The sequence below is a fragment of the Taudactylus pleione genome, unplaced genomic scaffold (genome assembly GCF_031769625.1).
Source record: "Taudactylus pleione unplaced genomic scaffold, aTauple2 ptg000739l, whole genome shotgun sequence".
Lineage (NCBI taxonomy): Eukaryota > Metazoa > Chordata > Amphibia > Anura > Myobatrachidae > Taudactylus > Taudactylus pleione.
The window spans coordinates 1,368,369-1,380,207 of record NW_028285141.1 but is presented as its reverse complement, the minus strand read 5'-3'; the positions used below and the strand labels follow the sequence as shown (position 1 = coordinate 1,380,207).

Genomic DNA, 11,839 nt, shown 5'->3' with positions numbered 1-11,839 from the left:
TGACGATCATCGTCAGGTTGACGAGAATGTTCTGTAGATAGTCAGGGTCGGCAAGGACCCAGCATGCACGCGCATTGTTGGTCCTCACCAGCTATCCATTAGACGACTTTCTGAACAATGCGACCAAAACCTCCTGGTTTTGGACAGATCGTTCAAAAAGTCATGTAATGGATAGACCCCTTAAGGGTGATGGATCATGGTGAAGTCTGCCAGTGGATGTGAAGACTCACATTGTAAAAGAAATCAAGAATGCAATGGACAAAACATGTCTATTGTTAAAAGATACAGAAAACAGAGAGGGGGGTGAGAACAGAAACCTATGCAAAGAGGAGATAAAAGCATATGGACCTGTAGATCATCTTCTGTCCCCAAATTCTGGTGTTTCTATAGAAGGCAAATCATGACCACAGAACACATTTGTAAAAAAAGTAGTTTATTTGTTAAGACTGTTGTAGAAAAAAATAAAAACAGCCTGATAAACCATGTCATCATATGGAATAAATTAATATCTACATGCCATTTAACAAACCACTACACAGATGTAAAATAAAAATAAACTTTTTCTGTGCATTTTAGGTTTTTACTATACATTTTTCTGTACATTTGTTTTCTCATAACTACCCTGGACCCCCCCCCCCCCACACACACACTTATAGCACCATACACATTTGTACCTACACACTAACAGTCATGTAGAAATATCTTTAAAGTGTTCACAATTCACATTTGTAACCAACATGCAGAAACAAAGGCTTATTTTATTTTTAAAAATAAATTTTTGTTTTATGTCTTACTAATACAAAAACCGTTTACTAACACTCTTAACTTCTTAGAAGCAGTAGAGAAAAATGAGAATCAACCTTTAATTTGGCAATAAAACAAGAAATCACAATTTGCAAAGAGCAGATAAATGTTAGCTTAGATAAGACGACGTATCACTTTGCACTAGGACGCATGTCTGTTAAAATTCCTCAGTTACAAGGGACTGGCAATTTTATTTTTATTTTTTTAATTCTGCTACACTTGCTTTGGTACGAAGCCTCATTTATACAAACTTTGCAAGAGAAATAAATTATGTGCAACGAAGTTTACTTAATCTTGGCACCATAGAAGCACCAAAAGGATACATTCAATATAGTAAATAAAAGGCATGCAAAATAATGATTAACAAGTGATGTTTTGTTTTCTAATACTCATATCCCCACTTCTTTGCAAATCATTGCTATCTGCTCTTCTGCTTCATATAGTAGAAATAAAGTACATGTGGTGTTTTTAACAACTGCTTCACTGAAACGGAATCCAAAACGACTATGTGGACAAAGCCAAGGTTGCATAGAAATTAAAGCTTTTTAACTACCAAAGAGGTAATTGAAAAATAAAAAAGGCACACTAACCCTATTTTTATGTTCCTTTTGCATTTGTCAAGTGCAAAAATAAAACAAGTCATAGTTGACCAATATGAGAAGTTTCCAGAGAGCAAAATAACACATGTATGGATATGCATTTAGATGAAAGTAGAGACTACACTGCAGTCATTGTACCTTACCCATAATTATTTTGACTACTACAAAAAAAACCTGCAAATCTAAGTTATGCATAATATCATAATACAATATGTTAGGGGCATGGCTGGAAAGCATTGTGGGCTGTGGCTCATAGCGTACACACCTAACAAAGTCATGTCTAGTTTTTGTATTGTACTTGCTACCACGCACAGTTATGCAGAGAAAGGTTTGCACTACCTTTAACAATGGTTTACAAATGTGGATAGGATATGAATTTTTTTTTTTTGCGAACACCTAAAAACATTTAAAAAGTGCAATGGAATGTAGAACATTTAGATTCAACTATGGCTGAAAAATCATTACTAAAAATTAATACCAGCCTCCTTATATATTGTGTAGGGAATCTACTAAACAGAATAATTACATTAAAATAGAAGGTAACATGAAATGGAGACCTTAAACTGGCTCCATGTTCAGATCTTAAATTAGAAAAAGATACTCAAATATATATTAAACAAGACTGAATATGAAGCTTTAGAGAAAAACATGACATGTTTGGGGGGGGGAAAAAAAAAAAAAAAAAGCAGGTTCCTGTGTCAGCGTATTAAAATATTGGTAAACTCAAAAAAAATTAAATCTGTAATCTGTGACAATCACCCCTTCCACTCATCATACTTTAGTAGGATTCCATCACATGCACACAAAACATACAATCCTTTGTTACAAAGGGTAAAGGTGACTAGTACGACATTTCAGTTCTGGCTTGTAATCATCAAAAAAGAATGACGCCTCAAGGTCACTTGGAGGAGAGCTGCTCAGACTGTCTTCTCCGCTGCTCATATCTTCACACGAGTCCTCACTAGTATGAGAGAACAATAGTCAGCAGGTTGCACATAAAAAGGTATTACATCAATAAAAGAGGGAAAATGTATCTGTAGATTTAAATACAAATTAATATATATTGTGGATTGGATTTGCTGTGAAATTAAATCCCTTTTAAAAAACAGTATTGACAAAACTATAGTTTAAAATTTAAAAAAAATACACTTATTTATAGGAAACTTTAGGCAACCATCTCAGAGCCTAAAGTGGTTCATACCAGAACAGTATGGCAGTTAGTTTACACACAACAGTTCATCACTGTGAGGAAATACACACAAAAATCAAAACCGATCTAGGAGAGAACAGGAGAGAGATGGCACCCAGGATCGTCAGCCAACATGCATGTTTAGAACAGATAGTGTAGTACGTACCTCTCACTCTCATTCATATAGCCGTACTCTGGAATAGTTGGCAGCTCTGGAACACTGTAATAACTATTATGCAGGTTCTGTGCGGTGCGCCTAGACACAATCCATACTAGCTTCTTGTGGTCAGGTTTGCAGCATTCAGGGGAGGAATAATCTGCTAGACATTTTGATACCAACTCCCTCCAGTACAGCATGTCTGTATCATTAACCTGGAAGCAAGAGTGGAATACTAAGGACAACTCACAAATGGACAAACCCAATTTGGAAGGCAACCAAAATTTTAAACATTTGAATGTCAAATACCATGTATGTTACCAAGCCAAATGCACTAGATTCTGTTAAACTATATGTAATAGCTACCCATCAATAAAGGGTGAGCTTTCCACAACCAACTTTTCTTCTAACCTTGGATATAGTACTTTTGACTCTCTAAATAGTTATCTGCATTACAGTTCTTACCTTTGAATGTTTTTGTACACGGAGAGCTATCTCAAATAGTTCTAAAGACTTCAAGGTTTCTACTTCAAGGGTAAGAAGGCACAAGGCTAACACTGATGGCTAAAAGAAACATATGATTAGCCTAATGAATTCTAATCAGAGACAGACTATGAGCGTAGGGTAAAACACAAAATACATACTTTTGCTTTGGAAAAAATGAGCCGGCAGTTGCAAGCTTTCAGCTGAGCTTCCAGTTTGTCAAGGTTTAATACTTCTTTCCTGCAAAAGGACAAAAATCATAAGATTCAGTTCTTAGTTAAATACAATCAACCAGTAGTGTTCACATTAGGCTTTTATCAGGGTGGTGTACCCTGCCCATATTGAATTTAAAAGTGTGCCCAGTGCATTTTAGGAACACCATACATGATCCAATCACATATCATCCTACTCTAATCACCCTCCTGCTATAAAAACATAAAACTTAAGACAGGAATACAGAAGTCGGAAATCAGGATCGTGTAGTGTGTACAGTCGGTGAGATATATCATTCCATCAGCTGGGTACACATTATATAGTGTGTACCCAGCTTAAAACTACAAAAGTTTCTATAAAGTTGCTGCACTGACCAAACGGCAGCCCAGAGAGTAGGCAATCTATGACACTCCAGCTTCTGTGGAGCTACACATTCCAGCATGGACTGTCAGTTTTAGCATGACCCAACTGCAAGACTGCAGCAAGGCATGCTGGGATAAGGAGTTCCACAGATTGCCTACCCCTGAATTAGACCATTGCTGCAGCTCAATGTATAACAAAGCACTCTGTTAAAGAGTGAAAATTAAATAAGGCAAGCAGTAAGCATATACGGCTTATTTCACACTATAACAGTCTCTGCACTGATCCTAGTGACTGTGGTTACCCCTCCCTCTGAGAAGAGGAGAACTATTGATCTAATTTAAGCCTATGCTAAACTTTTCTATTTTAAAACTCCTAACAGCTTCAGCAACCAAGGGCATTTTCTTTATTTATGTGCCACAGCTAATCTTCCAACCACACTAGACATTTCTCACAGAAAGTGGGATTATATAAATTTATAAAAATATTTTAACACACACGCATCCTACATGTATGTGGAAGTATATAATAAACTAGGGGCACATGTGCAACTGCTTGGGGTGAACATATGTGCTGCGCATTGCGTGTTAACCAGCCCATGCAGCTAGGATTACATGAACCGTTGCATCAAAAATTTACCCATCAAAATTAAAATAAAAAAAAATTAAAAATCCCAGAGTGAACACTAAACCAGGGGTATTCAACATGCAGCCATCTAGCTGTTGAGGAACTACACATTCCAGCATGCCCTGCCAGAGCTTTAGCATACCCTAATAGCAAAACTTGTGAAGGGCATGGATTTGTAGTTTCATAGCAGCTGGAGAGCTGCATGTTAAATACCCCCCAAAGTAAAGGATGTCTTCAAATTAAGCAATTGACATTTTTTGTAATAGATAATTCTAGAGACAATCTGTGCCAAAACATGAAAGATTAGCATTTCTAGCAGAAAGAGGAATGGGGCATTGTAATGAAAGCGCATATACTCACCTCTCAGAGGAGTGGCACCGTACTATTGTATGATACAAGTGCAAGAATGTTAAGGCAGTGGTAGCTTTGAATTCAAAGTGCAGTTTTTCTGAAATGATTTTCTCCATACGTTTAATATCGGACACAGTGCATTTACATTGGCTGATGCGGATAACATCGTGGATGGATGGAATGTTGCAGTCTTCTTCTACAACGTATGCTGCCAGCTGGAAGCAGCAAACACCAATACAGGACAAGTGCTTTGGCTTCACCTTAAAAAAGAAAGGCAAATAAAATAATTGAGAATGCTTAACATTATGCAGATTAAAAACAAAAACACCTCCTTTATATTAGCCCCTCCAACAAAAGGCTAGCATTTACATCATGTCACATTGAAAGGCACAGAGTATTCCCTCTTTTTTTTTTTTCTTTAATTACTGGGGAAAAAAAAAAAAAAATTCTCACCTTCATAATAGCCAAAAATCGATCTAAGATGTTTACAGCCAAGACGAAGGTCTCCATACCCAAACCAAAAAAGTTTGTTAGACTCCATAAATCTTCTACTTTTTCATTCCTGGATCTCGGACAGATTGTATTGTCATTCTGAAAGAAAATTGTAAAACATTTCAGAGATTGTTCAGCTTTAAAATTACATTACAGTACACTTAATGCTGTATTACCCATTGCTACCAATTTTCACATATCCTCCCTGGAGCACTAGAGCCTGCTACATGTAGCCATTTTCCTAGAGACTTCAATAATAGGCAAACGCAGAGGGGTTTCCATCTACCTGGAAACCCCCCTCCCCAGCACACACCATGACCACAATAGAAATAGTAATATAATAGAATGTTACTAGTGCTGCATGTTCTTCTCAGTATAACAAATGAAATAATTAGCACCACCTGTGGATCTTTTAAAATGTGTCATCCAGTAATAAATACACCTCTACACCAACTAGGAGATGTGGAAAACATGCACTGTTAGGGGTGCACTGCTATAGACCATCAATAGGGTTAATTATTAACACTGTATAATAATACACTATCCAGTACATAATGAGACCAATATGTACATATATGTCCATGCCAGTGAGTCTTCTGCTGCTCCCCCGGACTTGCTGAAGTGCTCTGGAATAGTGCCCATATCTAAAATAAAAACATTCAGCTCAGGCAGGATGGCCCTACTGCCGCATCTAATGACTTATTGTGATAATTGATCCTGTATATGCAACACAATATATTAAAGCTGGATAAGTGCTAATTATGCCCTCTTCATGGACTAGCCACACTCGCTCTAAAATCAAGCATTTGGAAACCGTCCCCCCTCTAGAAATCCTGTGTTTGCCACTATCATAGATTGTTTTACGGGTTTGGCTAAAAACTTAGGTGGTGTTAAAGTGTAGAGGTGGTATAAGCAGATACAATCAGAAGCCAAAGATGAAAGCTTCTGATACATTCTCCCGTTCATTCATTGACATTTTTAAAATGTCACAGAAATATGTTTTGCCAGTTTATTTGTAATGAGTTTCAGATTGAATACATCAAACAAATACAGAACAAGGCATCCAAGAAACAACTGAATCACTCCCTTCGCTTTAACCCCTCTAAAAAGCTCGACACATCTCCCCCAAAGTGTGTGCAAAGATTTAGACAATTGTGTGTTAAACAGATGACAGTGGTGCTATCCCATGGACACACACATCAGAGACCCACAAGTCACCCCTATACTCTCACCTCTGCAGTAGCCTCTATGAGGATCAGACCCTTCTCCCGAGGCTGGTACTTGTACTCCTGCTCCAGGTGCACGTTCAGCTGCTTCAGGAGGATAAAGGCCTCGTTGCTGGTGTTTCCCATCACTGCTAAATCCTTCACCTGGGATCTGAGACAGAGCACAGAGGGAGGGCTAAGCGGCCATCAGCTGCTGCCGGGGCGGCCTCTCAGGGAGGGAGGGGATCTGATCGCTCGGTCACGTACACGACGTCCAAGTATTAAGTAAACATCGCCTGGGGGGGGGGGGGGGGGAAATCCCTATTGTGTACATACAATACACACAGCGATAGCGGATCTCTCAGCTGCCTGTCACTCACACACAGCTATGTGTACGCTGCATAGGGGCCGGCACATACAGTCCACTCACATCGCCCTAGTTACTAACCAGAGAGGCCCATGGCTCTATACGTTGTATTATGTACCGCGGTGTTACCCCATCCAGCCCCTACACACAGGCAGTTAGACGGGTCACCTGTGTTACTGTAAGCACAACACATACATACATGATGCTGAACAGCAGCCACTCCCCCATGCACAGCTATCTGTATATACACATAACACACAGTTGTGTGACGTATATAGTGTGTGTGTGATGTGACCGGAGGGCGCAGCGCGGAAGCGGTAGGAAAGGACTGACCTGCACTGGGGTCCGGGTGTCACATAGGCAGAGCGGGGCTCCGGGCACCTCACTGCGGGGACATGCTGAGAGACACAGGACAGATCACTCAGGGACCGGACACATCACCACAGGACACCAGACACGGCTGCTGCGGGGACCATGGCGCGGACAGGAATGAGGATAATAGAACGATAGAGGTGACACAGCCGCTGCTCCCTTCCTGACTCCTCGTCCTTGTCTTGTTTTTGTTTCTGATCCTTCAACGCCCTATAGCCTCAGACGTAACTGGGCGGAGGAATTTTCACTGAGGACAACACAAAGAACAAGCCCCGGCAATAAAATAGTCCCAGAGAGCTACATCTCGTTTCATGTACCGATATGCTGTAATTAACGTCAAATAGCCGCAGACAGTACCGACTGGTCGTAAAATAAAATATGACCTGCTAATATGAGAAAATATACACGGAGAAGAGCGGGTACATCTAAGCGGATGGATCTGTAAAACGTCCTTTGTACGTCAGTGGATTTAAAATCCCTGCGCACCGCCTCCTGTCACTATCAGTTTGAAAAGACCGCCCGATTTGTCTAGTGCTGTGATTGGAAGACAGAATTTGGTGGAGCCTGATTGGTGCGTTGATTAGTTAAAAACTAATTTGATTGGTGGATTCGCTTTGGTAATGACGATTGGTAGATTATTGTACCCTTGTTGCTGGACAGATTTAAGTATGCTAAATATTTGGAAGAACTGGAGCATGCGCAGTGTCGCTTCGGACATATGTTTACACCTGGGACGGAGTGTTGCCATGGCAATGTGACTGTCCTGCTGCTCCCTTATGCACTGCCTCTGCCTCAGGACAGGCAATTCATCCTTGTACAACACGGTGCAAATACAGTATATCTGGCTCTCATCATTTTTGAGTGAAAAACGTGGAATTATACACAATGTCTACTAGAAACAAAGTGTCACCTATTCAAGTATAGCAAATATACACATTATTTCATTTGCTTATCTTTGTGATTACATGAGATTAAAGTAACAAAAAACACATTTATTAGTGCCAGTGGTGTTTTAAATGCAGACATAATTTATTGAAAGTATTAAATATTGTGAATTTTTATTTGTTAGGCCTCCTTGAATTTATAACCATGTAAATATAACCTAAATTAATGAGGAACCCATACAGAATGCATACTATTCTTATGACTTTGATTACAAGAGCAGTGTGTAGAGTTATGTACCAGGGACATTATGTTGTTGTTATTATTATTAGGGACAAGGTGTTACATATACTCTGAAAGAAAGTGCAATCTCAAGCTAACCTGGTTACAATAAAATTTAATTTACTACACCTTATGCACAATTTTGAAGATCGGTCAGTACACTTGAGCTGGCCACACATCTAAAGATTATCTGTCCAACCAGCCAACTAATTGGTTGTAATGAAAATCTGGTAAAGTATGAAAGCAAATGACAATCAGCAATTTGCTCCCAAATGCCGGAAAATGGACAAAAACTGCTGTTTGAACAAATTGTTTAGATCAAACATTTAACAAACTTGTGTGACAACCATTTTCATCCGTTTTCTGGCATTTAGGAGCAAATTGCTGATCATCATTTACGCCCATACATTACCAGATTTTCATTCCAACCAATCAACTAGTTGGCTGTTGGATGAAAGTTGGTCTAGTGTGTGGCCAGCTTTAGGGGCCTATGTATCAAAGCTTGATGCGAGATATATATCAATAACCAATCAGCTTCCATACCTCCCAACTGTCCCGCATTCAGCGGGACAGTCCCGTTTTTTTGGGACTGTCCTACCCACGGGCCACAGTGTCCCGCGGTGGGGGGGAAGCATCTATTCACAGAACGGGGGGAAGCCCGTAGGCAGCCCAGCATCTCGGAGATGCTGGGCACGCCCCTTTCTGATGTAAACGGGGCGTGATGCTAGGCCACGGCCCCTTTCAGTTTAGGCAACGCCCCTTTTCAGGAAAGCGCGCGCGGATGGATGTCCCGACCGGAGCTCCTCAAATGTTGGGAGGTATGAGCTTCTAACTTATATTTTGCAGGCTGTGTTTAAGAAATGATAATTTGGAACTGATTGGTTGGTGATATATATTTCACAATTTTATCTCACATCAAGCTTTGATACATATGCCGATAAGGGCTCAATTTACTACAATCTGCGTTTGAAATGCAGATTGTAGTGTGATATTTTCGTCTAAATTCGCATTGCAAATTTAGGCAATATCACAGGGATTTCTCAAAAATCCCTTGCAGGGACAGAGCTTGCAATAAAGCTCTGTCCCCGTGAATCCCCTCTGCAGCCTTATCACTGTATTTTTCGCAAAAAATAGTCAGAAGGTGCCGCACATGCACCGACCGGCTCGCCTAACACTACCCCCCCCCCACAACCGGGATCGCCCCCCCCTCGTACTGTCACTTACCTCCGGCGATCGCAGCTTCGGTAATGTCCTCCCCCGGGGCTCCGGGCAGCTGGTCTCCCATCCTGCATGTTCTATACAGCAACTGACCAGGGTCACAGTGATGGAGCCGGCAGACCAGCTGACCGGAACCCCCGGGGAGGACATCACCGAAGCACCGAGCACCCTGGAGTCAGCTAAATGGTTTTTTTTTGCAGTGATCAGCTTGTGGTCTGTTTAGACCACACAGCTAATCACAGGGGCCAGCTCCCGGCTCTGCTCTGCCTGTTAGAGCAGACTGGAGTCAGGGATCCGGGGAAAACCCTGGATAACACCTTCTCCAGGTGGCGTTATTATCACAGGACTTTCCCCTGTATTTTTTCTTAAATTTCTTTTATTCGTCAGAGCAATAATATAACATATACAGTCAGGTCCATAAATATTGGGACATTGGCAGAATTTTCATATTTTGGCCTGTATTCACCACCACAATGGCTTTGAAATGAAACAAACAAGATGTGATTTAACTGCAGACTTTCAGATTTAATTTGAGGGTAATTACATCCAAATCAGGTGAACGGTGTAGGAATTACAACGGTTTCTATATGTGCCTCCCACTTTTTAAGGGGCAGAAAGTTATGGGACAAACTAAACAATCCTAAATCTAACTTTCACTTTTAATACTTTGTTGCAAATCCTTTGCAGGCAATTACAACCTGAAGTCTGGAACGCATAGACATCACCAGACGCTGGGTTTCATCCCTGGTGATGCTCTGCCAGGCCTCTACTGCAAATGTCTTCAGTTCCTGCTTGTTCTTGGGGCATTTTCCCTTCAGTTTTGTCTTCATCAAGTGACATGCATGCTCAATCGGCTTCAGGTCAGTGGATTGACTTGGCCATTGCATAACATTCCACTTTCTAGCCTTAAAAAACTCTTTGGTTGCTTTTGCAGTATGCTTCGGGTCATTGTCCATCTGCACTGTGAAGCGCCATCTAATGAGTTCTGAAGCATTTGACTGAATATGAGCATATAATATTGCCCGAAACACTTCAGAATTCATTCTGCTGCTTTTGTCAGCAGTCACATCATCAATAAATACAAGGGAACCAGTTCCATTGGCAGCCATACATGCCCACGCCATGACACTACCACCACCATGCTTCACTGATGAGGTGGTATGTTTAGGATCATGAGCAGTTCCTTTTCTTCTCTTCTCTTCCCATCACTCTGGTACAAGTTGATCTTTGTCTCATCTGTCCATAGGATGTTGTTCCAGAACTGTAATGGCTTTTTTAGATGTTGTTTGGCAAACTCTAATCTGGTCTTCTTGTTTTTGTGGCTCACCAATTGTTTACATCTTGTGGTGAACCTTCTATATTCACTCTTGTGAAGTCTTTCCTTGATTGTTGACTTTGACACATATACATCTACCTCCTGGAAAGTGTTCTTGATTTGGCCAACTGTTGTGAAGGGGTTTTTCTTCACCAGGGAAATAATTATTTTGTCATCCACCACAGTTGTTTTCCGTAGTCTTCCCGGGTCTTTTGGTGTTGCTGAGCTCTCCGGTGCGTTCTTTCTTTTTAAGAATGTTCCAAACAGTTGATTTAGCCACACCTAATGTTTTTGCTATCTCTCTGATGGGTTTGTTTTGATTTTTCAGCCTAATGATGGCTTGCTTCACTGATAGTGACAGTTCTTTGGATCTCATATTGAGAGTTGACAGCAACTAATTCCAAATGCAAATGTCACACCTAGAATCAACTCCAGACCTTTTACCTGCTTAATTGATAATGAAATAACGAGGGAATAGCCCACACATGTCCATGAAATAGCTCTTGAGTTGATAGTCCCATTACTTTTGGCCCCTTAAAAAGTGGGAGGCACATATTGAAACTGTTGTAATTCCTACTCCGTTCACCCGATTTGGATGTAATTACACTCAAATTAAGTCTGCAGTTAAAGCACATCTTGTTTGTTTCATTTCAAAACCATTGTGGTGGTGAATAGAGGCCAAAATCTGAAAATTCTGTCAATGTCCCAATATTTATGGACCTGACTGTATATTACAAAAAATAATGACAAATAATAAATAGAACAAAGGCCCATTAAGGGCAATAATATACAAATAGTACAAAATAAATACATAAAAGTATTGTCTTCGCAGATCAATCAAAGTAATCTAGACATGGCAGGCACCCCCCTCAACAAAAAAAAATTATCCAACAAGATTAAGCAAAGAAAAAGAGGTCTAAAAA

The 11,839-nt window shown here is 40.3% G+C and overlaps 1 protein-coding gene across 1 annotated transcript; it reads right to left on the bottom strand.

Moving 5' to 3' along the window:
* Positions 1 to 414: 414 nt before the first annotated feature.
* Positions 415 to 7,465, bottom strand: CCNG2 (cyclin G2). The gene is made up of 8 exons (XM_088457130.1): positions 7,181 to 7,465; positions 6,508 to 6,652; positions 5,237 to 5,374; positions 4,793 to 5,043; positions 3,394 to 3,472; positions 3,215 to 3,313; positions 2,759 to 2,964; positions 415 to 2,364 (listed from the first exon to the last, which is right to left on the bottom strand). The coding sequence occupies exons 2-8, from the start codon at positions 6,625 to 6,627 to the stop codon at positions 2,226 to 2,228; spliced, it is 1,032 nt and encodes a 343-aa protein (XP_088313256.1). The 5' UTR covers positions 6,628 to 6,652; positions 7,181 to 7,465; the 3' UTR covers positions 415 to 2,225.
* Positions 7,466 to 11,839: the final 4,374 nt, after the last annotated feature.

Bases quoted from the DNA above. Each gene is read 5' to 3' on its own strand.
- CCNG2 (XM_088457130.1), bottom strand. From the start codon at position 6,627: ATGGGAAACACCAGCAACGAGGCCTTTATCCTCCTGAAGCAGCTGAAC. The intron at 5,375-6,507 runs GTGAGAGTATAG...ATTTTCTTTCAG, and splicing joins TCATAGAGGCTACTGCAGAG to AATGACAATACAATCTGTCC. The intron at 5,044-5,236 runs GTGAGAATTTTT...TTCTTTTTTAAG, and splicing joins GATTTTTGGCTATTATGAAG to GTGAAGCCAAAGCACTTGTC.